The 25,696-nt window shown below is 46.4% G+C and overlaps 1 protein-coding gene across 1 annotated transcript in view; it reads left to right on the top strand.

Annotated features, from left to right (window-relative positions):
• Window positions 1-3,344: 3,344 nt before the first annotated feature.
• Window positions 3,345-25,696, top strand: part of OXSR1 (oxidative stress responsive kinase 1) — an 81,846-nt gene continuing 59,494 nt past the window's right edge. The window contains exons 1-2 of the mRNA XM_072329398.1: window positions 3,345-3,661; window positions 22,502-22,614. Coding sequence (XP_072185499.1) covers window positions 3,592-3,661; window positions 22,502-22,614 — 183 coding nt within the window. The 5' untranslated portion in view covers window positions 3,345-3,591. The remainder of the gene's footprint in view (window positions 3,662-22,501; window positions 22,615-25,696) is intronic.

Here is a 25,696-nt window from a genome sequence, read left to right as displayed (position 1 = left end):
GTAAGATCCCTTCAATAGACCTGAAAGTATTTCCATGAAGAAAGAATAGCAGGCAAATTTCGTAGTGCACCATGGCCAGGCATTGTGTTTGCCAACACACATTTGCACTATTCTGAACGTAATAAAACAAGCATTGTTGAGTTCCCTCTTGCTTTAGTAAGCTGTGCCCGTACCAAGCCGTTCAATAAGCACATTAACTGCTTCTGTTTGTAGGAACCACAGTGCCTAATGCACGCTCACTTACAAACAGCCATTTATGATGCCTTAAAAAACCTTTACATGGAAATGTGGCAGTGAATGGTGTGGCCTCACACATGACAGAGCTGTAACTCTCAATGCCTTTGCATGACTGTTCTGAAAGAGCAGTTCCAAGTTCTGCTGTACCAAGAAACAAATCCGAGTCGACACAAATAGTGAGATGAAATATGCAATGCCTCCATGAGCAAACTGCTATTTAGACTAGCTTTCTGTAATCCAGGTGCAATTGAAGCTTATTTATGGTCACACTTAGGATAAAATGTATTACCAACCGTTAAGCATTTTACAGGTACTAAAACTAGTAACTTCTGTGCATTAAATGTTAGAATCGCCATTCTATGCATTAAGCATCAGTTTTATGATAGCCAATATTACCTGAATGGAAAAAAAAAAGAGGCAAAGGGCTGGATAGTGCCACTAAGTTTCATGGAAATAATAAGTAATTGGCCCACAAAGGCAGGAAACCATGTGATGTGTGAGAACGACAGCTTTTTGTGTGGCTGTGTGTGTGTGTGTGCCTGCCTGTTCTGGCCACCTCCAAAGGCACTGAGACAGGCAATGGGGGAACAGGAGCCCTGGGGACAGCGTGTGTCAAAAGAAAGCCTTTCCTCAGCTGTGGAATCAGTGAGAGGTGGGGACTGCCTGGTCTAAACATTTTAGTGCTTTATTTCAAATCAAAACTATAGGAAACCCAGGTCTGAGACCTTCCCTTGGACCATAGCCTTCTTACCTGAAAGAAGCCTGGAATTTTTTTTCACTTCTCAGCCTCTCCCATAGCCTGGTACAGAGCAGAGGTGGATACACAGGAAACTGCTTTTTCCACATCAGATTTCTGCTAAAAGTTCTTGTTATTTTAACAAACCACTTGATTCAGCAGTACCACTTTGCAGGCTGTTTTATAAATAGAGCTGTTTCCTCTGCCCTGAAGAGCTTGCAACCTACATGAGACAGACAAAATACAGCAAATCAGGAGAAGTGGGATGAGCAGAATGCTAATGATGACACAGGAGAAGGTGCTGCTTGAAGGTGTAAAGCGGGCGAAGGATTAAGATCTTCACAAGACAGCTCCCTTTTTTTTATCCTTTCATCGGTCTGGCATTGCAACAGCCTGGTTGAATGAATGAATGAATGAATGAATGCAAGGCCTTGACTTTTGAACAGTCCCAAACAGTCATTTAAGATTTTATTCAATGCTCATTTAAAAAAGCAACACAACACCTAGATTCTACGTGAACGAGACGCTTTGGTTTAAATAAATGTGGAAGACCAGAGCTGAGAAATTAAACTATACCATTTGTATACGCTCCTATGGCCGCTGGTGGTCTTGTCAGCGCACATTTGAGATGTTAGTTTTGATCAACTCCTGTGTTAATTCAGAAAGAACAGGGTTCATTGTGGGCCTAATCCTTTGCCATGGATCTAATTCCACAGGAGCTTTAGCGACGCCTTCAGGGAAGAATTTTCTGCATAGAATAAGAGATTTCAGTATCAGATTCTGACTCTACATTAACACTGTGGTAAAATTAGGCATATGTATGATTGTGGTTACAAAGGCTTAAAGCATGTGCTTAAATACTGTTAGAATTGGGGCCTCCATTGTTTTTTGTGGTTGATGTCTGGCTGAGATCCCTTTTTAACATGCTGTTGCGATCAGAAATACGACACTGGCCACATGAATGCATGCTCCAGGGTAAAACTGACTTTTAATTGCTTCAAAAACTGCTTTTATAACACAGTTAAGAGATCACAGAGACAGTTCTGAACAGTAATTAAAGCGTATTTAGCAAATACGAAATACTGCTTGGCTGGGGAATGTTTAACACAGTCAAGTAGTGCTACCAAGATATAAGAATCACAGAACGGCCTGGGTTGAAAAGCACCACATTGATCACCCAGTTCCAACCCCCTGCTATGTGCAGGGTCACCAAACAGCAGCCCAGGCTGCCCAGAGCCACATCCAGCCTGGCCTTGAATGCCTGCAGGGATGGGACATCCACAGCCTCCTTGGGCAACCTGTTCCAGTGTGTCACCACCCTATGGGTGAAAAACTTCCTCCTAACTTCTAACTAACCAAGTTCTACATGTTATCAGATTCACCTGATGACTTCTGCTATGGCTGGTGATAGCAAGAATCGCACCGTGTTTATTATTACATGTATTTAATGTCAGCTGTAGGCAGCAGTCTATGTGGGTTCATGGCACCAGCTGGTCTCACATTCCTCTTCCTTCTAAGAAACAGGAGAAGGACCGACTTCTTACGTGGTTTGGTTGTGACAGGACAAGAGGGAATGGTTTTTAACTAAAGGAGGGGATATTTAGGTAAGACATTAGGAAGAAATCTTCCACTGAGGGGGCTGTGATGCCCCGGCACTGCTTCCCACTGTAACTGTGGGTGTCCCATCCCTAGAGGTGCTCAAGGCAGGGCTGGATGGGGACCTGGGCAGCCTGATCTGGTGTGTGGCGTCCCTGCCCAGGCCTAGGTGATCTTTTAAGGTCTTTATACCACTGAAAAGCAGCACAGAACAGCTGATCAAGAACTGGCCTTGATATGATTCCCCCCCTCACACCTAACAGGGCCGTTCTGGCTCACAGCGCCGTGTCCCGCCAGGCACCTCCCAGGCCGCACCCTGTGGAGAAACCCTTCACGGCAGCGCCCGGCCGCCCTTCCCGCCACCCGCAGGCCCCTCGGGCGCAGGGACCCTGCAGCAGGACATGAAGTGACTGACAGCCCCTCCGCCAATAGGAGCTGCGGGTTCGGCAGCCGCTGGCCAATCGCTGCCCGAAATGAGTTTCAAGCGACTAACCCCTCCCTCCTCTCTCCCGAAGGAGGGGAAAGCGCTGGCGGCCGCCATCTTGTGTGTGGCATCCCCGCCCTTCCCTTTTTATTCTTGACCGAGCCTTTCTCCACGTCCCGCTTTCGGCACCCGCCGCAACTCTCCATCTCCGAATAGCGACAGTGTGAGAGAGCGATGGCAACGCGCCCTACTCTCCCACTAACCTTCGGGGAAGGAGGAGAAGCGCCGCGCTCAAGATGGCGCCGGGCGGCGCCCCACAGGCGTTGAGGGCGGGCGCGCGTGGCGGCGGGCGCTGGTGACGTCATCGCGCTCTGGGCATGGGCAGGTGGAGGGAGCAGGCAAAGTTTGGCCGGCGGTAGCGGCAGGCGGCGGTGGAGGAGGAGGCGGTGGGGCTGAAGGAGCCGCTGCCGGCAGCCTTTGGTTCGGGGTTGGATTCGGAGCGGCCGGGCCGCACGGGGCAGCGCAGCGCTTCTCTGTTCGTGTGGGGCCTCCCCCCCCCCCCCCTTAAGGGCGGGCGGGCCGCGGGCACGGCACGGCCATGGCCGAGGAGCCCAGCGCGCTGCCCTGGTCCATCAACAAGGATGACTATGAGCTGCAGGAGGTCATCGGTGAGCGGGACGGGGCTTGGAGCGGGGCCTTGGCTGTGCGTGAGGGCTGTGGGAGGTGTTGAGGGGCCGCCCCCCTCGGGGAGAGGTGGGAGCGTCCCGCTGAGGGGGGCCGTGGGGTTTCTATTGCTCTCGGGGTGTGATTTGTCACCTTACTTTCCTCAGAGAGCGTGTGACCCCCTGCCCTCCCACCCCCCGACACACACACACCGGGAGAGGTGTGAGGAGCAGCCTTTGAAGAGCATTGTGAGAGGAGCTGCAACCTCTTATACCCCCCCCCCCCATCCCGGCCCATTCTGTGCTTGTGGTGGTGCTTCTGGGGGGCTTCAGTTCTGAGTTCTGTGCTGTGTGGGATGTATGTGTGCTGGGGGACAAGCTGTGCCCCCATCCCAGGCTGAGTAGTTGTGTGTGTGTGTTTGGGAGGTCTGCGTGCTGCCTCTGTCTGTATTAGGGGTGTGTGGACCTCTCCAAAAGAAAAAGCATTGGGTGTGTGGGGCTGCTCCCTAAGCAGTAGTGTAGGATAAGGGGTGGGGTTCATTACTTTAATTGCAGCCAACTCTGCCTCCCTTCTGCCCCGAGGGGTGTGTGTGTGTGTTTGGCCATCCCCATGCCCTGGTAAGTCAGCAGTGGTAGAGTGGGACTGGAGCTGTAGAGCTATTGGGGCTCCTTTAGCTCTCTATCACCTCTCCTAATGGGATGTGGTGGGTGTGAAGGTGTCCTCACCACGAGCTCCACAACCAGCCTGAGATCTCTCACTCTGGAACAGCCTCATTCATTTTGGGGGGTGGTTCCTCCCTGTGTGGCACTCACAGCTACGTGTTACTTCGCTCTGTTCAGGGGTTGAGGGATTTTTCGAGCTGTTAAGGAGGGATTTTCTCAGTTCTACCACTGAGCCTTTTATCCTGACGTTGTGAATTTTCATTCATTGTCCTCTCGGCTTGAGGCCCCAGCCCTTTGCTTTCCATTAAACGACTGTGTTTTTTCCAACACTCTTCAACTTGAAACTGCGTGGTTACCCGAGGCCTCCCGCTGGACTAGTGCATTGGCTGTCTCATCTGTTTTGTTGGGGTGCACGTTGGAGGGATGCACGGCTTTAGGGTGAACGTGTGACGTGTGTGAGGTGGTGCTGCAGGTGACTGTAAGGTCAGTGCTTGTCGTGTCTTTCTCCTGAGGCAGGAAATAAAGCAGGAGCTGGCAGGACAGGCTTCTGCCCCAAAGGCTTTTAAGAAGGAGGTTAATTTTTAGTGTGATCTTTGCGGAGTGGTTTTATTTCAAGTTTATAGGTGATGGATCACTGTCGTGCCCAAGTCTTCCATCCCTGCCTAACAGGGAATACTTACTTTCAGTTTAACAAGGGTGGGAGAGTTTGGGAAAATGTTGTTTTGAGAGATTAAATTCTTGGCATTGTTTAAAAGTAGGAAGGAACTAAAGCTAAGGGGGGGGGGGAAATCCTTCTGGAAATCCCTGTTGCTCTGTGGGATCAGGCTTTGTCCTCTCCTTTCGTGCAATGAGAACAGCAGCACTTTAGAAGGGAGACAAGCTCCCTATAAAAGAAGACGTAATCTGGCAGATCAGCCCCTTAAACCTCCTTTGGAAAATGCACCCTGGGGAGGATGATGCTCATCCACTTGAAGGAGTGAGAGATGAAGGTGCTGGGAGAAAGAAGAGAATGCCCTGTGGGGAATGGAGTGGGATGGGTGTCTTCAAAGGGTTGCACTGATGGCACAGAGTGAGGATTCAGGTTGGAGTGCCCAACTATGGGATCAGGAGGACCGTGTCTCTGTAGCTATAGGTGGGAACAAAGGGGGCTGTGAATGTACTGCTGCTGGAGACTCACATCCTACAGCCTGAAAATATCAGGAGGAGGATATAGCTGTGTGCTATCCTTGCAGTCACTGAATTCAGGGAGGAATAGGGAAGGCAGCATTTTGCTCCTTCCGTGTCTTTCCCTGTTCTTCTGTGAGCTGAGTTTCTGGATGTTATCTGTTCATTGAAGGACTGTGTTGGCATTCCGGAGTGGGATGGAGTGTACACTTGAAACGTGTATATTGCAAACATATGGTTTCTCCTTTTAACTTTACCATCCCCACCCCCCCTTACTCACTTCAAACATTGGTGTGTCTGCCAGAGGCCGGGATGGAGATGTGACGCAAGTTTCCTAGCACGTGTGTGATTTGTGGGACAAAATGTCACTGTGTTAACTGAGCTGGACTGCTCTGCTGTCCGCTTTGGGTCCCCTGTGGGCCTCTGGCTGGGGGGGGGGGCGTTGAGCTCTCTTTACTTCTGTGGAGCTGTAAAAGTCTTTCAGCAGGGAACAAAGAGAACCTGGTATGGAAACTGGTGAATCTTACACTGGTGCTTTGAAAAGATTTAACCTCAGAAAAAAGGAAATCCACGTGTAGTCTTATTCCTGTGCTGGTTTTGCCTTAAAACAGTAACGTGTGGCTTTCATTTACCATGCAGGGTTCTGTACTGCTTCAGTGCAGGAACTGAGAGAACACATTTTCCAGCAGCAAAGGGAACTTCTGTAAAACTGCCCTCCCAATTCTGGCTAATAAAAAAATAAAAAGATTAGTCAGCAGTGGAGGTGACTCACGCCAATATAAAGGTATGGATTAATGCCTGCATTTATTACACTTGGTTAGTGTTAGTAACTGCTGACTAGCTTCCCTTAGGCTTAAATAACTTACGTTCCGTTGGCTGAAGGAACCTTGCTCAGGATCAGAGCCCGGCTTTCCTTTCCAAAAAGGATAACGTGAAGATGGGGGGCGGGAGAGAAGACAAATTGCAGAGTATTTCTGTACAGTGTGCCCGCAGAGCAACAATAACATTTACTGGTGAATACAGCCTCGAGAGATGCCCGGATTTTTATCTTAAAAAAGCAAACCCAGCCTTCCTGGTGGCTGCGAAGGTGGTCTTCCAGATGCCAACTGCATACAAATCACAGCAGCCCTCTGCGTGAAGCCTGTAAAAAATGAGAGCTCCTGCTGCTCAGATACTGCACACACAGGTTCCGTCACATCTCGCTGTTCCTGTTGGAAAAGCTGGTAGCGATAGTGAAGTTGAGTGGAATTGGGTCATTTGCTTTTTTGCTACTTTTTTTGGGAGCCGATAAGAGCTGTGCTGGCTGTGGCTGTTTGATTTAGGAGCATCCCCTTCACCGTGAGCAGCCTGTGCCAGAAACAGAAGATAAACGAGCAGTGGGAATTCTCCCTTGCTCTGTTCCTGTGCCCTTTTCCCCCCCCGACAGATTCCTTCGCAGCTATGAGGACAGCACAGGCCGGGCGAACAGATGTGGTGGGAGTTTCTTTTCCCCTCAGAAATCAAGCTGAAATTGAAAATTGAAATGGAGATTTACTCAATGATTAGGTTTTTTAATGACTGTGGTTCGTGTAGCTTTAGCGTTGGGTTTTGTCTGTGAGCAGCACGGTGATCTTTTGGTATTTGATATTTGCACTTCAAGCCAAGGGTTTTCCCAACTATACATGTGAGCAAACGTACGTCTGTGTGGGAACAGCCTTCTTTGACAGCTATGTAGAAACTTTCTGAGAACTAAGATTTCTGCTTCCCCAAATCTTATTGGGATATCTCTGGTCACCCAGCTTTTGCCTGCCTGGTTCTCCTGACCTGAATGTTCACAGCTGCTAAAAGAGCTCATCAGGTGTGGCTGATGCCTCAACATGGGATGCTTGGAGTGCAAAGGGAGCTGCTTGTCTGGTGATAACTTTGTACCTCTCTATTTTAAGGCAGTGTTGATTTCCATTCACGAGCCCTCCTTACTTGCAGCCGGTTTTGCATGCCTGTTTTACACCCATTGAAGAAAAAACATTACACTCTATAAAATATAACTGCTTGAGAACTAAATGGAGCGTTTAGACTTCAGTCTTCGTGCCATATGTTTTGTTTTAGCATTTCCTCATTGGTTCCCATTCCTCCCTCTGAGCACAACCAGCCAAATTGATTCCTACAGCATATTCCCAGTATTCAGGCTGCTTGATTTGTGTTGCTTTTCATCAACTTTTTCCTCATTAAGTTTGTCAGAAGGCCTTCTTGTTGTTTGAGCACCGGCATGGATGATACCACAGTTTCTTAGGTATCTTATGGTTGTTCCTGAGTGACTCCACAACCAGGCTGCTCTACATCCACAGTGCCTTTCCTTTGGGTGCTTTACTTGTCTCTTTCCTTTAAGAGCTTTGCCATTGCTTCCAGAATGGGGCTAAATTGAGTCATTCTCTTGGGAAGCAAAAACAAGCGGCATTTAGTTGTGTGTGTGTGTGCGTGTCTTTTGTTTGGTGTTTCTGTTGTTTGTTCTCTGGTAGGAAGAGGGATGAAACGCACGGGGAAGCAGATTGAGGGCACAAAAGACGAGCACAAGCTGTGGTGAAAGAGGCTGGCTGGGAAGAGCACAGCATTATTATTGAGGCAGCCAGTCCTGCTGATCTGAGGGGAGGGCAGAGGCAGATCCTGCTGCTTTCAGCTATTCTGGGATGCTAAGAAGAAAAAAAAACAACATAGAAGGTAGTAGCTCACACTTTACCATGGCTGTTTTCTCTGTGGCTGTTGCTTCTAGTGCTGCAACAATCCTGGACCAATTAATGGTTGATGTTTAGATGTTCTCAAAAAAGCCATTAAATTGGCATCAGTTGAACTCGGATATCTTGGCTAGTCCTGAGCACACCTGAGAGCTGCATATGCTGGCTGACAAATGCATGCCCTCGAGGCTCATTTCTTCTGCAACTGCTGAAACCTTGGCGAGAATCAACTCTCTCCAAATGTTGGTCTGTTTAAACTTGGCTGTATCTATTTTATTATCGAGCATCAGCAGCTTGTCCATTGAGATGCAATCTTTTAATTGAAGTTGGAGTTATTGAAAGTGATGGGCAGTAGTGCTGGTTCTTCTTGCTAACTGTAGTAGCAAATGACTAAAATCTGCATTTTGGTCAGATTTCCTTGAAAGATTTCCCTTGAGATGCATGATACCCATTGTAAGTCTCTGTAGTAGTAATACATTTAGCTGTGGACGTGCTGATGGGGTGCTTGTAAACTGGGAGTGGTTAAACTTAATGGGTAGAGACAGACTTGAGAGCTTCGTGGGTGTCCAAGAATAGCTGTGGAGGACTGGAATTTGGTGTTAGAAAACACGGAGATATCAGGATCCTGGAACTTTCTGGATGAGTTTAGCCTATTACTGTGTGCTCTTTCCCTTTGGAATCAAACAGCTGGAATGCTGAGCCAAGGAACTCGGCTTTCAGAGCTGCAACATGTTCCCATGGCTTCACTTAAGGGAGCTCAGCCATGATGTTTTGGAGGAATCCAGTTCTGTGTCATGTAATGTGGTCTTGCAGGCAACAGGGTTGGATCTCTGGCTGATGAGTGCTCCAGATTCATTAGCAGGATCTCATCTCCCCTGGTACATGAGGCATCTTCAGCACTTTCATCACTGACATGGGTGAAGGGTTGGAATGTACCCTCAGCAAGTTTGCTGAAGCTATGAAGCTGGGCGGAGTGGCTGATACAGTGGAAGGCTGTTCTGCCTTTTAGTGACATGTGGCCAGGCTGAGAAGCTGGGTGGAGAGGAATGCCAAGAGGTTCACCAAGGGTAAGTGTAGAGTCCTACAGCTGGGGAGGAATAATCATATGCATGAGTAAAGGTTGGGGGTTGACCTGCTGGAAGGAGCTCTGTAAAGATGGTCCTAAATCTCCTTGTGGGCAACAGTTTGGTTACCAGGCAGCTGTATGCCTCTGTGGCCCAGAAGGCCAGTGGGATCCTGTGGTGCATTGCAGAGAGTGTGATCAGCAGGTTGAAGGATGTTCTTCCCCTGTGCTCTACTTTGACGAGGCCACATCTACAGCAGTGCATGTGGTTCTGGGCTCCTCAATTCAAGACAAACAAAGAACTGCTGGAGGGGGTGCAACATAGGGCCACAGAGATGATGAAGGCCTTGAGCATCTCCCTTATGAGGAAAGGCTGTGTGAGAGACCTGAGGAAGAAAAAGCTGAGGGGGATCTTATCGTTGCTTATGAGTATCTAAAGGGTAAGAATAAAGAGGATGAGGCCTGCTCTTCTTGGTGGTGCCCAGTGACAGGACGAGGGGTAATGGGCACAAGCTGCAAGTTCCTTCTGAACATGAGGAGGAAATTGTTTGCTATGGGGGTGGCAGAGCCCAGAAACAGGCTGTCCAGTGAGACTGTGGAGTCTCCTCTGGAGCCATTTCAAACCTGCCTGGATGCCTTCCTTTGCAATCTGCTGTAGGGAACTACAAGGGGATTGGGGGATTTCTGGAGGCCCCTTTCAACCCCTGTAGTTCTGTGATTATATGGGGCATCTCTGATGTGCAGAGTAAAGTGTGTGGTGATAGAGGGACCAGAGTCTCCTTTAATTTGCTTTGCAAGGATTTCCTAGACCTCTTCAATTCTGCATACCCAGAAGCCTGCAGGGATGGCTGCCTTCAGCAAGGCTCCACAAATCCCATCTGTGAATGAAATGCAGAGTAAATCCAGAGCACTGATTCACTTTTTCACCAGATCATCAAATTAGCTGAAACTTCCCTCCGTCCATCCATTAAAGCTTTATGCAGTGTGCACTGCTGGCTTGTGAAGCAACACGCTGAATATCTTATAACTTGGTCAAATTAAAATGCATTTCTTTTCTGTAATGCGGGAGAGCTCTTGTGAATGAGGTTTTAGTCCCTTGCCAAACTTCATTTTCTACCCCATCCATTTTGTCTCAGGAGCTGCTGTGCTGGTTGGATGGGGAGGAGGGAGAAGAGAAGGGGGAGTGGGGGGGAAATTATTTCTCTTCTGAAACTGGTTTGTGCTTAACTGACTTTTATAGGGTTCTCCCAAATGAATGTTTGCTTCAGGCAGGAAATGAGCCGATGTAGATTCATGCAGGAGAGAGAAGGCCCGAACAGCTGTAAAAAGAAGCGCAAGTTGAAATACTTCAGTGATCATCTCTTACTGTAGTAAATTCTCTTTGGGTTTTGCCAGAACTTGTACTGCCTTGTAGCCACGAGTGGTGATTTGAGCACAAACTCTCCTCTTTTTACTGCTAGCACCTTGCTATTAATAAAGCTGTGTGGGAGGAAGATGCTGTGTTCATTTCCTTTCCATCCATCCACAGAACTGGGATTAAAACTGGAGTGAAATTCTGACCTTGGGTGCATCACAGAGTCTTCTGGTGGGAGGTGAGCAAACACATGGGGCTGCGTATGCTGTGCTGGCACGTTGGGTGGCAGGCTTCCATCAAAGCTTAGGTCGAAGCTAATTAACAAATTGTGCAGTTCGTTAGATGGGAGAGCGTTGGCAGCTGGGAAAGTGTTGTGAACATGGAACCTCTTGAAAGGTTTGCGGTGCATCTTTGTGGTAATTCAGGATACTTTTTGTACTGAGTTCTTTCAGGTGCTTTATGAAAGCTCGGTAGTTACCGCTGGACAGGTTGTGCACTCTCATATTTGGTTTGGTCTCTGCTTCTAGCTCCATTTCGGTCTTCTGCGGGTCGTGAATCTGTTTTCTTGGGATTTGGGGTTAATTCCAGCTCTCTGAAGACGATGCGTTGAAGAGCAGTAGAAAATTATAGCATTTGGAAAGTGAGAGATCAAGCTGATGGCTGTGGAATGAGAGCACTTGTAGTCTTTTCCTGAAGAAAATGAGCTGGCTGTACTGACAGCTGAGACCTGTTGAGGTAAGCGGGGCAGTTAGTTTCATTTCTTCATTTCGGGTGGCCTCCAGCTCCAGGCAGGCAGCACAATTCTGGCTTATCTTAGTGACTGAAAACTCATAAATTGGAGGTGACGCTTCTCGTGGCAGAGTAAACACCTTTCCTGTGCAATCCCCAGGGATGGATTTCATTATGTCAAATTTTGAAACCAAAATAGAAAGCTCCTGTCATTTATTTTGTTGAGACAGAACTAGAAAGGACTCCCCGGGTCACGGAGTCCAGTTCCCTGCTATTGCAGATGCCAAATCGCATAATCCCTATGGCAAATTAATGAATGCTTGTTTTTGAAATGGTGCATGGGGGAATTATGGGCACACGTTCTATTAAACACTCCAATCTCCGTGTGACCCTGTTGGTGCTGTATGAAACAGCTGCTGAATGGATTCCCTATGACAGTGGGAAGGAACAATGCCTGGTCCTTTATAGCAGGCAGCTTATAGCTCGATGTTTCCCTTTGCCGCTTTATTTACAGTCAGGCTGTACCAGCAAGGACACTGCCAGTAAAAGCATGGGAGAGCCACAGTGTGTTGTCTCCAAACCTCAAGTGCCTCAGCTGCAAACAACTTCTGATCTGGGATTCCTTGAAATCTCCCAGTGGAAATTGAATCTCTTGGGAACATGGTATATTTTCTGTCCTCATCTGTGGGAACTTTGCCTCCTAGGCTGCTGCTTTATGAATCTTTCTGCTTCTGACCTTGGGAGTTAGTGCAGCAAGGCTGCGAGTTCCATCCCTTTACTAAAGACTATGACAGAGGGTGCCAAGTGCTGTCTTAAGAAAAACAACCTTGGTATTAGCAGCTAAGAAATACCTTGGTACTGACTTGCAGCAAACTTCACTTCTCTGAGAAAAGCGTCTTGAGCGTGAACTGCTTTGCTGTTGAACAAGTCATCGATGGAAATCTTTGTTTGAACAGCTGAGAGGCTGATGGGCGAGCAGCTTGAGCATACGTGTTTGTCCAGGTCCTGAGATTCTCATTACTGTTGGTTAAATAATGTAATTTCTAACCAGCGGGCTAATCTTGTGTGCTGAACGCAATAATAGAAGCAGAGAAGACTTATTAGATCAGATTCCCTGAAAAGAAAGGATAATAGCCTTCAAGAGAGGACATATCAGATACTTAAAAGCTTATTTACCTAAAATAGCCACTGTACTATCAAACATCTGCACTGTATGCAGACAGATTGTTCTGTTTAGTGGAATCCTGGCCAAATAAAATATCCTCTGCAGTTGACAATTACAGTTGAGACAGAGTTCAGAGATAAAGGTTGGGAGGGAAGAAAGGAAAATGCTGGCTTGGCTACTGTACCAGTGCTGTGCTAGGAACTGTGCTAATACCTGATGACAGCCAGCATGATATTTACATTGCTGCATATACCATAAAGACAACTGACAGTGATTAAAAGGGAAGGATCAACCTTCACCAGTAATATTGCTGTGTTTGGAAATGAGATGTTTGAGCCTGCTTTCCATCGTGTAGAATTAACACCGCATAGCTGCAGTGCCCTTTAAATTAGCCAGAGTTGTTGGCACCAAATCAAATAAATATAATTTGTTTCAAACTGTAGATCTAATTTAGGCATGCTAATAGCATCTTAAGCAAATGTGGCAGGTCATGCAGGACTTGTGTAACTAACTGGCCCCGGGAGCTCGGTGTGGTTGCTGCCATGGGGAAGGGGTCCCATATGGCAGCTCCCCAAGTTGCCTGGGCTTCTGGTGTTTGCTGGTGTGTCTCAGCCCTGCAGCCCCTCACTGTGTTGGGAGTGTTTCTGTCCGTTTCTGGAGGTGGACTTGAGGTTAAAGTCTGCTTGCTTAAAGGTATGGTGGGGATGAGTGCTGGTGTGAATGCAGAGTGATTTGGGTGTCGTAGGGGCTGTGGGAGGTTGGGAGGGCAGGTAACTGGTCAATGAAATCAAATAGCAAAGCGACTCAGAGATGCTTTTGTCTGACACCTTGCTGTCATAGCCATCCTGTGCCTCGTCCTCCATCCCAGTCCTGGGCTGTGTTGCGCTGACAGGCCAGCTGTCTTCCCAGGCCTGTATATCTTGCCTTAGTTTGGTAAGGATTCCCAACCTGAATGTTAGCCAAGTGCAAGCAATTGGGTATAGGTTTGTATTCTTCCTTTTGAGTTTGAGAACTGCATTAAGCTGCTGGACAACGTCTGATGCTGCAGTGCTGGGTGTTCCTGCGTTGGTGGACCAGTGGAGGAGAAGCGTGCTTAAACAATGCTGGCAACACAACCTGATCTTCACTGGTTACCATTACCCTCCATGGTACACAGAGCATTGGTTGTCTTCAGAAAGACATTGTCTTACATGGACAGAAAGCTCGGAACACAGTGCTTGTTTTCCAGTGGTACTGTCAGCAACAAGAGCTCGCGATAGTGAATTACTCACTGTCAGCAAGTTCACATGCAGTTCAGATATTTTGGTTGTGTTTCTTATAGCTGAGCTTGTGAAATCTGCTTCTTATTTTCTGAAGTTCATTGGATGTGCTGGACTGGCATTGGACTATCAGTGGTCATCTGGAAGCTGCAGGTACTAACATGAGGTGATTAAGGGAAGATTCTTTTGGAGGACATCTCATATGAGTTTTAAAGAGAAATCCTTTGTGTGAGTATTGTTTGAAATAAGTGGCCTTGCAGCTTGCATGGAATTGCAAACTACCTGAGCTCTGGCTAAAATGACCAGAGGTCATTACACAGAGATGTGCCTTAAATGAGAGATGCAATTTAAATGAAACAAACCATTTCTTACAAGTCATAACTCTGCTTTGTCCTATTCCTTTTGCCATTTTTTTTTTCATTAAAATGTCTAGACTGTAATTGTGAGACACGCTGGTGCAAGATAGAATTATTTGTACTTAAGACTTAATTCTGTACCCAGACACGTTGCCTCCCAGTTATCACCTGCTCTCAATTTGTGTTGTCCAGCACACGCCCTGTGCCTTAATGTCTGTGCAGTCACCTTTGACTTGAACCTAGCTAAATATTTGCAGCAGTTGGCTGTGCTCAAAACCAGACCAGAAAAGGAACAAATGTGCTGTGCTCAGTGATGTGAGTTATGCCACGCTGAAGGGAGGGAGCTGTGACTTTTTGACCACATGGAAATGCAAACTTATGGATTCGCTTTTCATAAGGAGGACTTCTCGACCTCATTTTAAAGCTTTTTTCATGAGAAATATGGAAGGTAGCTGTGCTGGGATGCGTGCAATCAGTGAAGGCTGCTGTTTGTTCTCCCAGTACACACATTAATATTGGCATCCTCACAACTTCAGCAAATTAAATTAAAAAAACCACCCACCAAACCAGAAACAGACTTATGCTTCTTTGTTATCATAGATAATTTATTTCTTCCTTTCAGTGTGTTAACTGTTTCTTTCCTTTTTTTTCTTTGATAGCTTTTCCCTTTAGCGCAGACCAAATACTGGAAGTTTAAAACAGGTGCACCAAATGAAACCTGGCCTCTTAGTGCCTCCATCAGGATTTTGAATAGGGGATTGCCATTGAATGCTGTGATGTTGCTGTCCTTCAGCTGATGGAGAGGGAAATATAAGGCCCAGAGACTTTGAGCTTGTTTGGGTCATCTTAGCCAGGCGCTGCTCTGCTGCTTCTTTAGATTCCTATGGGCTTTTTCAGGTAGGCATGGGACAAAAGCAGCTCAATTCTGCCTTCCTGGTGTTTGTAACAGTGATGTCCATATTAGGCTTGCTGTTTGGGTTTGCTTTGTGCAATTCTAGAGGCACCTGGTCCTGCTGGTTCAAGACTTTATCTTCACTTCTGGCATTGGTAACTTTGCAGCACTCTCCCTGCAGCACTGACTGAGCAGGTGACACTTCTCTGTGCAAATGTTCCACTTGATGGGGGTGACAACAGCTCATCATCCCCTTTGTGGCAGTGCTAGAATATATGTGTCCCATTGTGCACTCCCTTTGGTTTTATTAGTGCTATTTATCATTGTCAACGTGAATCAGATCATTCACTTTCTTTCTAGTAGGGATTTGATGGCAAATGGGGAAGTGGCTTGAAGAACTGTGGCCCCTTTCAAGGACCATTTGTGCAGCATTGCTTCTCATGGGTTTGTGCCAGGAAGATCTTGGACATCCAGTGGACTCTTGTAAAGTCCTGCTTGGGGACTAAGGAGTATTCCCACCCCATACCAAGCTGGCAGCAGATTTGGAAGTAGGCTTTATTGCCATCATCTTAGAAGAGTGTCATTCTTGGAGAGAGGACCAATAACTTCAAGTAAGGTGGGAAAAATACAGGCAGAACTTTGCCTTCACTGCACATGGACCCAAAAATGCACGACCAGTCTCCATCTGACACGTACGGTCAGTCTGAATTTGCAGTCTGGTGTTTAATGAGATCTGTATCTGCCCTGTGTTCTTGAAGGATGCTTAAGAAATCTCATTCCCAGTCTTGCAGCTTCTTGTTTTATTGCTGTATTGTCCTTGGAACAAGTAACCACAGAGCAGAGCTCCTACAGTGATTTGGCGTGAGGCTGTGAAAGAGCTGAAACATCCCAAAATGTGGTTGCTGTTCCTAGGCCTGCACTGGCAGATGTGAATCTTATGTCTTAGTGTTATATAGCATTAAAATGCCCAGCTTTGGGCATCCTATCTGATCTGCAGTGAGAACTGCTGATGTCAGACCTTGAGACTTTACTGTGTGTGTGCCATTCTATGGTTGGATGGTCTTGTTATAGTCCCATAAAAAGACACGAGCTGAAGTGAACTTGTTTCCTTATGCTCCTTTTGTAGCTAATCATAAGAAGGATGGAGTACACTGATTTGTGTAGATCTAGTTTCTGAAGGGCTTGGAGAATCAGCCCTACGAGGAGAGGCTAAGGAAGCTGGGGCTGTTTAGTCTGAGGAAGAGGAGGCTGAGGGGAGACCTTATTGCCGTCTTCCAGTACCTGAAAGGTTCTTACAGTGAGAGTGGGGCAGGTCTCTTCTCACTAGTGACAAGTGACAGGACAAGGGTAAATGGCCTTAAGTTGCACCAGGGCAAGTTCAGGTTGGATATTAGGAAGAACTTCTTTACAGAAACGGTGGTTAGATACTGGAATAGGCTCCCCAGGGAGGTGGTTGAATCACCATCCCTGGATGTGTTTAAGAGCCGTTTGGATGTGGTGCTCAGGGATATGATTTAGCAGAGGTTTTTTAGAGATGGGGTACTGGTTAGGCTGCGGTTGGACTTGATGATCTTCAAGGTCTTTTCCAACCTGGGTAATTCTATGATTCTATAATGATTGAGTTTGAAAGACAAAGATTGGCTGCTTAGGCTGTTAAGGGTAGAAACCTAGGGGAAAAAATAAGGTTTGGGCAGTACCACAGAATCTTAGGGAAGGCCAATGTGCAGAACTGTACTTTGATGTCATCCCTACGATGTACAGATTTGGGCAGAGGTTGAAAATTTGTGTCCAGGATCCTGGTTAGTAATAAAAACTACCTGAACAGGTTTGATGTGCTGAGAAACCACTGGGAGGAAAGGGCTCATCCAATTGCATAGAATCACTCATAAGGTACTCAGGAGACGTGAGGGTAAGAGAAACATGCTCTGCCCAGCCAGAGAGCCAGCTCAGCCTGATGGATAGCACAGTATTTTTAGGCCTGGAGGCAGTGTGGGTACAGCCACGTGTACACAGCTCGTGTCGTGCTGCCTGCAGGTTGGCAGTGCAGCTACTTAACCACGGTCAATGTTTTGTTGTTCTAAAAACCTAAAAAGCATAAATCCTTCTGCTGGTTGTTTTCCCACCCCCCCCCCAGTATTTCTCATACAGGCTTCTATTCTAGAAGTGCTTTTCAGAGTATATATGGCTAGTTGCATTGCTTATGTGCTTTTGCAAATGGAAAGGGGAGTGTAGGCTCATGTTGATCATACCGGAGGCATTCCGAGAACGCGGAGACGCAAGGAGTGGTGATTTCCTTGTGATAAGGTAGTATTAAATGCGTTGAGTCAAATGCATGCAAAAGCACTTCTGGTAGATCTATCGTTTGCTCTCTCTTCATAAAAATAGGTTTTTGATGCACAGAGCAGGAAAGCTGTCAGCAGGAGCAATATGTGGTGGCTCCATAATGGTGGTTTTGAGCCCCGGTCCGGAGTAGGAATGAAGTAGTGGGTAAAGTCTGTGCTTTCATCTGGTCTGGAAACGCTGTGCTTGACAAAGCAGATGTAAGAAAGAGGGGGGTGCATGTGGAGTTGTCCTGTCTGTAGAGTTTGTGCTGTGCACAGATATGATTTCCTGTCTTGGAGCCTTCAATGGAGTTGTGCTTGATAATGGCTGGTGGGCTTTTGGTGATGTGCTTTGTGGAGAAACTGAACTTTTTTTTAACCTGAAACTGGATGCCTCGAACCTTAAAAGCTGTTGGTCCAGAGCTTGCTTGTAGCGAAGAGTTCTGTGTGCATTGCTCGCGAGAGGAAAACCTGGGGGCACAATTAAAACAGTGCCTGTGTCACGAGCAGCTTTCTGGCACTGCGCTCCAGCTGGCGGAGGATGGATTCCAGCTCTTGCTTAAAAATAGAGAGCTTGTATGTGTGCCAGGGAATGGCAAAAGGGGAGGGCAGGGTTATGCAGAGGTGTTCGGCTGAGCCTGGTCTTGTGTACAAGGAGGCTTGGGAACAAGGCTTGTGGGTTGGCTGGCAGAGCCTTAAAAGAGAAGATAAGGAGTAATGTTATTGGCTTTCGCTGTGTAGTGGGAAGCTGCGAAGGAAAGTATTCTTGAGGTACCCAGTGAATGCACAAGATGCAAAGCTGGAAAGGCTGATTAGGTAGAAGGACAAAAAGCTTTTTGGTATGGGTTTGTCAGAGATGGAAACAGCCAAAGAGACTGTGTGATACCTGTTGTTGGAGATGTTCTGAACCAGGCTGGATTTGCTGCTGTGGAACCTGGTCTAACTTGAAGTCCAGCTCTATTTCCAGCAGGGCTGTAAACTGGAGACCTCCAGGGGCTGTTTGCCCGGAGAGATGGTGAATTCCCCATCCCTGGAGACAAGGCTGGGCTGAAAGGGAGTCTGAACAACTTGTTCTAGTTGTCGATGTCCCTATTCGTTGTGGGGGTGTTGGACTAGATGACCTTCAAAGGTCCCTTCCAAATCAAACAACACAATGATCCCTTCCCATAGTTTTCCAGTATGTTGAGTACTGTTTGTGGGTTGAAGTGTTGGGAGGCTGACGGACGGGAGAAAAGGGAATTTTGTGGTGATAAATGTAACTATCACTCATATGACCCAAGAAGAATGTTTCCTCTATGGGAAGGAACTGATACCGAGTTAAGACTGAATATTGATGCTCCGAGGAAGATATCTCCTGCTGGTTGAGGCAGCTGTGTAAGCAGCTGAGTTTACCTTAAAGGGAAGTTTTCCCATCTCCTGGAGTGTGGCATCCAGTTTGTAATAGTGGGATGGATTGGACAGTGCTGTTGAGTGAGCGCTCTGTGTGGCTGATTGAAATCCCTCTCGCACATGGTGGGGGGAATACTGCTCAACAGCCAGGATTTGATGTTTGTCTTGTGATCGTTTGGCACGAGTGTTCCCATTGCTTAAGCTGCTGTCTTTGCCAAAAGGATCTCTGGCTTCAATTTCACTCCTCTGGGAGGAAGCATCAGTGCAATTCATACCAGTCTTCCTGGAAGAGCCGCAATGTCCTTATGAGGCTGCAAGGATGACATTTTCTTCTTAGTTCAGTTACCTTTGGAAACAAAGTGCATGCAAACAGCTGTGTGCAAACCAGCCTTGTTCCTCCTTCTTAAAATTGCTTTGAAATCATTGGTTTCCATCAGCTTTGACAGAGATCTCTAAGGTGTGAGTTACTACGTATATTTTCTTGTAAAAACAAACGAATGAAAGAGCCTCATAGAAGTTAAGTGACTGCAGAAGAAATAATGTCCAACCTGCCTTGGAAGGTGGAGGTGGGCTTGCATGGTCCCATGCAGGTTGGGGTGGGAGCTCTGGATGCTGAGGGCAGTCACCTGGGGAGCATTGGTCCAAAGGAGGTTACCCAGGGAGATCAGCCTTGTTGAGTTCTTGGGGAGGTTTGGGTTGTTCTGATTGTTTCAGAAGTTGGATTTAGTTCAGAAAGAGCCATATAGAAACATGAAAGCAGCAAGGGTTTGAAAGGGTCTGTCTTTAAGCAGCGTTTCCTAAAGCAGGTTGTGACCCTCTTACAGAAGAATTTGGCAGCTGTTATCTGAAGGGCTGGAACTGAAGCTGAGATCCTATGGAGGTGAAAGCAGGGGGCTATTAAACAGGCCCTAACACCCACTCAAGGTCTCATTCCTTTCTCTCCTTTTTTTTTTCTGCAGTCATAACCAGAATGACCTCCTGCTTTTCAGGAACAGAGCAGCAAGCATTTGGCTGTGCCCGGTTCTCATTGTTTCTCTAAGCCGTCACGCTGCAAGAGATTAACTAGGAAGCAGATTTTTCTCCGAAAGCCCATCTTGGGGGTAGTGAAGGGAAGAGCCTTGCCACTGACCTTGGTCAGAGTGCCTCGGGGAGAGCAGCATGACCTGAGCACGGAAACATTAACCTGGGGCCCAGCAGTTGGCTCTGATGGCAGCTAGAATAGTTGTTTTGTCAGAGCTGGGCCACCCCGGTGCACGTTCCCCTTATGCTCTTTATCATCCAGGTTCATTTTCAGCAGCGGGGAGGGTCGCTTCTCCCACTTTTTCCCCCCCTGTATTTGTCACCTGCTCCTAAACTTTCAAAAGCTTCCTTGCCGATCATTTTCTTTCTCTTGGCATCTTTCTCTGCACCTCTGCTTGTTTTCACTAATGCATTCAGCATCCTCGCTGCAGCTTTTCTTTCTTTTTTTTTCTCACCACCCTGGAACTCGATAAACAAATTGTGTGGCTGTAAGTCCTGAAGTAGCTGTGTTGCTATGTTTTCTGTGCTCTTCAAAGAAGCATGGAAACCTCTCTTTGTTCAGTCCCAGGAGCGCGACACGCTGCTGCAGCTACCAAAGAGCAGCTTGCTTGTGGCACATTGAACTGCAGCTTGGTTTAATCCTTGCCTGATACGCTTTTGAGATTGCATTGTTTCTCTATAATTAAGTGCTACAGCCGAGCTGAAAGAAATGACGAATGAGCAGGGAGAGCAGGTGGTGATCGAACCAAGAGAAGCGGGAGCAGCAGGGAATTGATGGGGAGGAGCCTCGAGTTGAGACGGTTCCCTGCCATGTGCCCAGAAGGATTTAGTTTTGGATTTCACTACTGTTCACATAATGCTGTACGCCCATAGGGGATGAGTCCTCGGAGGCTGGGCCTTGTCCAAGCACTTAGTGAGAAGCAGTGTTTGCCCTGAAGTTCTAGCAGGCCTGGATGAGAGGGTAGGAAAGAGCTGTAGTGTGGTCCTGTTTCTAATTATTCTGCATCCATTGTTTCTGGTAGTAACATCTTTAAAAATAAAGAAATGAGAACACAGAGCCACTCTTTGTGTAGTCATTTCTATGAAGCCCTGGACTTCAAGTCTCCTCTCATGAAAGATTTCATCTATAACAGTGATTGGATCTCCTGTAGTGGTGTCGCATATGGATTATAAGTAGCATCTCTGCTGGGCAGGCTCATACCAGCAGGGTTTGAGCAGCACAGAAATGCTGGTGTGTCTCATTATGGGATGTTGCAGCTGTGAATGAGATCCAGAAGGGCTTCGAGTCAGATGCTGCTGTGTTGGTGATGGTGCGTGTAGCTCTAGGACCAAGTTTGCAGTGGAAATCTGATGAAGTTGAGAAGGTTTGTATTACAGGGCAGTCTTCTGAGGTGCGTGGTCCAACACTGAGATGCAATTATACAACATCCAGCTTATGAGTTCACTTCTTTCCCCCTCAAAGCAGCAGGAAAATGACAGGAGCAGATTAGGGATGGAGGGGGTAGGTCTGTGCCACCCAGGGCTCCCAGTGGGTGATGATGTCAGAGCTGTGGCTGCTGCTTTCATCTTGGAGAATGGAAACTTTCAGTGCAGTGAATCAACTGGCAAGCTGGAACTATTGCCCAGAGTCTGCTTGCAACAACATGAAGTGAAACTGTAGTGAGAGGGTGCTGGTTGAAGATTAGAGGAGCAAGTTCAGAGCTTTGTCACTTATCCCAGTGTGACTTTGGATGGGGTAGGTTTTCTTTTAGGACCGAGTTTCATGTTCTTTCTCCAACCTGGCGCTTAATCAGCCCACATGTGTCCAAGAGTTATGCCCGGTTTAATGAACACTGTGTCTGTGGTTGATTTTTTTTATAGCATTTTCATAGAATATTGGCAATAGAAAATTCCTGAGCTCTTTCTCATTGATCCCACTGCTTTTCTTGCTCTGGAATTGATTCCTTTCCAGTGAAGTGTGCAAATGTGATAAATGAAGATCGGGGTAGAAAGCAAAGCAACAAGGTGTCCTGTTGCTCAGATGCAAATATCTCAGCTCTTTCTGGGGTCTAAAATCACTTTGGTGATTTGAATCTTGTTGTTGCACCATCCTTTTGATAACGAAGGATATGATAGTACAGAGCGGTTTAAACCCCAAACTTCTGTGCCTGCTTTTTACCAGTTTGAACAGCTTCAAATGGCAGCGATTTCTGCCTGTTTCTGGATTTAAATGTTCTTTGGTTGAGGTTTTCAACCCAAATACCAAAGTATTGTGCCACCACTAGCTGAAAACTGGAGCTGAACAGGCTTGAATGAAGCCTGCCTCGTGCTGTTGCATAAAACAAGAGGGGAACTGTAGAGAGAATTAGTACATAAAACTATTTGAGAAATGTCATTAGTGCTGGTAGCAAAGAGTATGGCTTGTTTCAACACTCTGGGTGAACACATCAGGTTAACAGCATGACCTCAGTGGCTTTTCTTTTAAAAGAATCAGTCCTCCGTTATAAGTAAACTGGAACATTTTCCCCCTCCCCCCCCATATAGCTGTGTGCTGGTTCCTTGTGAAGACCCCCTTGTTTGTGCTGGGTTAGCCCAGCTCTTTGATGCTGTAGCTGAGCTGTTGAGTTGCATGGAGTCCAAGGGATCAGTGCTTATGGGTGGGCTTCCCTGGGTTGTCACCTGGCTCTGCTGTCTCGGACACTTGTCACTTTGTTCTCTGACCTCCCTTCCTTCTTTCAGGAGTCTGGTAGGATGATGTTAACCATCTCTTTCTCCCACCCACAGGGAGCGGAGCGACAGCTGTGGTGCAGGCAGCCTTCTGTGTTCCAAAGAAGGAGAAGGTGGCAATTAAACGGATCAATCTTGAGAAGTGTCAGACGAGCATGGATGAACTCCTGGTATGCAACCAAAACGGTCTGGCGAATTGTATGTCTGCTAACATCATCTGTTTGCTTGCTGAGTGCCTTTAAAGGACCTTTTCTTGAGGTGATGTGAGAAGACCTGACTGATTTAGCTGGAGGCAGACCCATTGCCCTGGCTGCGGGGCACAGTCCTAAAGAAAACATTAAAAAGTTCAATTGTTGGAGAACTTGAAGCTGTTGTTTAGAGCTAAGCATTCTGTGCGATCCCTTTGTTTTGAATGGGATTAATGTGCAAGTGTAAAGCCTAACTGCCTGCACAAGAGCTGTGCAGTGGAAGCTGAGTGCTTCTGGGAACCTTACAATTTAGGGGAGTGGTTCTGCCTTCTCTTCCTGTCCTGCAGTTCTTTACGTTCTCTCCTTCACCTGTAAAGAGGGAAATTGAATGAGGTAGCTCTTGTTCTAAATCTATTGATAGTACTGATATTGTTTCAGAGGATCACTGATGTATTACAGGCTGCTGTATGGAAACACTCTGATTCTCAGTTCAGGACAGGAGATAGACTCCTGGATCTGCAGCTCTATACTTTTCTTTTGATGTGTGTCTCTGAAGGTTTTCTCAATGGAAAACAACTTGAGGCATGTAGCCATGGTAACTAAAATTTGCTTTGTGTTGTCAGGCTTGTAAGTTGATGGGATTTTCCTGCTATGTTGTGTGTGAGCTGGTGTTTCTAGTGCAGCAGCCTTCACGTTCATCTCACATGTAGAAAGTCCCTGGTTGTAAGGCAGACAGGGGGAGGCATTCCTATGAACATGGTGTCAGTATTGAAGCTCTGAAAGGCTTCCTCTCTTTCCATTTGCATCCTAATAGCTTCTGTGGTGTTAACCCAGATGCTGATTTTGGGGATCACAATGGGAAAGCAGAACAGGGACTTGAACGCTGGTGTCCTGGCTGGTTACGCATGTATGATTCTCAGCAAGTTACATGAACTACAGTTCCAGTTTCCATACAGTGACACTAATGCTGTTTTTATCATCTTAGGTATCTACAAATATGCTCTTGTAAAGAGGAAAGGCTCCATTCAAGCTGTCATATTTTAATGTGCCTGTGAAGGGCTGCGTGTGGGACTCTCTTTTAAGATGACCTGCATTCAAGCTCTATTACAGCTCTTGTTAGCATAGGGGTTGCAGATTGCTTCCCTTTTCACAGTCAGTTTTTCTGTCTTGAGTACTGTCCCTTGGTACTCTTTCCAAGTCTTTTATGTGGCTTATCCCTGCTTCTGTGCCTCAGTAGTATGCCAAACAGAATTGTTGCAATCTACTAATTGAGATTGTTAGTGTTTGAGTAATTGCCAGTTCCAGCTAAAAGGGTTCGGTTCAGAAAGATACGCTGCAGAGAGTTGGCATGTAATTTTAGATAAGTATGTCTAATTGCATATTTTAAATCTCTCGTTGACCTGTTGCTCACAATGACTTTACTTGTTATGGTAGCACTGCAATGAAAGGCTCTTGTCAGGTCTCAGTTTCCAATTTTGTTACCCAATAGAGTGTGGGTCCTTCTGCAGGCTTCTTTATAGATCTATTGTGAAGTCAGACGTTTACATCTCAACATAGCATTTGTTAATGCCTGGGATGAAGGCAGGTCTTTCTCTACCTGCTGTCAGACTCTTCATGACTTGCGTAGTAGCTTCTTGTAGTCAGCACGTGTGTTACGTGGCTCCAACAGACGAACTTGGGCATGGCCTGTAAAAATAACCTCTTTAACAGTGAGATGTGCGAAAATGAAGAGAACCAGATGGTAAATAGCCCTCCAACCAAAACCAGTTGATCTGTCCTCAGATGTAACATTTATTTGGCGTACTTCAGCATGATTTTATTCTAACAGCTCCTTCTTTTCAGGTCAGGTCCTTCTTTTTCACTCTGGTACGGTAGTCTGACTGATTCTTTTTTATTCCACATACCTCAGAAGACAAATTGTTAATTGGATCTTTGAAATAAGCCTCTGTTCCATGTCTTCAGTTGTGCTGCCAAGGCCTTGTAGCCCTCTTAGAAACCTGATTTGAGAAACACAAGTAAGTGCTTAGTGCCTGATACCTCAGAGGAGAATGTGAGATTTGAGCTCTGGATCATTTTGGTATAATCTTTTACTAAACAAGTTCTTGTTCTGACATGTAAGAGCTGAGCTATTATTTATCCGGATTTAAATTGATCTCTTAATTATTTTTGAAATTTTATCAAAAATGCAACTACGATGACATGAAATAGTGGCAGCGTGGTAGGTAGGAGGGAGATTAGGGGAAGGGGTCACCAAGGTAAGTGTGTTATGTGGGGTTTTGTTTTGAATTTCAGCTTACTGGGTGGTGTTTCTCAGTGGAAGAGTCAAGAAGATTGAAGCTCCTGATCTCCCTGCTCTTCCATGCTTCTTAATCTCGTCTCCGTATTTGCTTCTTCTCCAGAGTAAATATTTTCAAGGTTTTCAGTCCTGTGATCTCCCTTTGTGGCAGTTTCCTTGATCTGTTTAATTACCTTCCTCTGAGCAACCACTTGTTATTGCAGGATTATGTTTTTTTCTCCAAAGTCCATAAATGGAAGCCCTTGTTGGGTACAGTTCTAAGAAGCAAGTGCAGGGAGAAATATGGTGACTCCATACTAGTGTTATGCTCCCTCCTTGCTTTCTCTTCTCCCCCAGTGCTGTTAAAAGCATGAAGTTGGGCTTTTATTAGATCCATTATCCATCTATTGCACTGAGGGTATCCGAGCACAATAGTCAGCTTATGGAGAACTTTGTTCTGTCCCTCAGGCAGTAAATCAATGCTCTCATGTTACAACAGTGCCCAGCCATCAGACAGTGGTGTAGAAAGAGGAAAATCTGACCTAAAATACATTTTTTTTTCCATAATTCTATGGTGCTTCAGAGGTGTCTGGAGACAAGGAAATATAGGAGCATCTCCTGGCTTGTGGAGATGCCTTGCCTGGAGTGATTAAGCTGGTCTAATAGTAGGACTCGACTCACTAAAGGTATTGATTTTGATCCTGATATTTCCAAATACGCTCAAGCTGTGCGGGCAGTCAGGGATAACCTGCATGCTTCACAAATGCTGCATGACATTCTAAGTTACAG

Source organism: Excalfactoria chinensis, chromosome 2 (assembly GCF_039878825.1).
Source record: "Excalfactoria chinensis isolate bCotChi1 chromosome 2, bCotChi1.hap2, whole genome shotgun sequence".
NCBI classification, from domain to species: domain Eukaryota; kingdom Metazoa; phylum Chordata; class Aves; order Galliformes; family Phasianidae; genus Excalfactoria; species Excalfactoria chinensis.
Note: the sequence above shows the minus strand (reverse complement) of the source record. Positions and strands in the feature narration are given on the sequence as shown.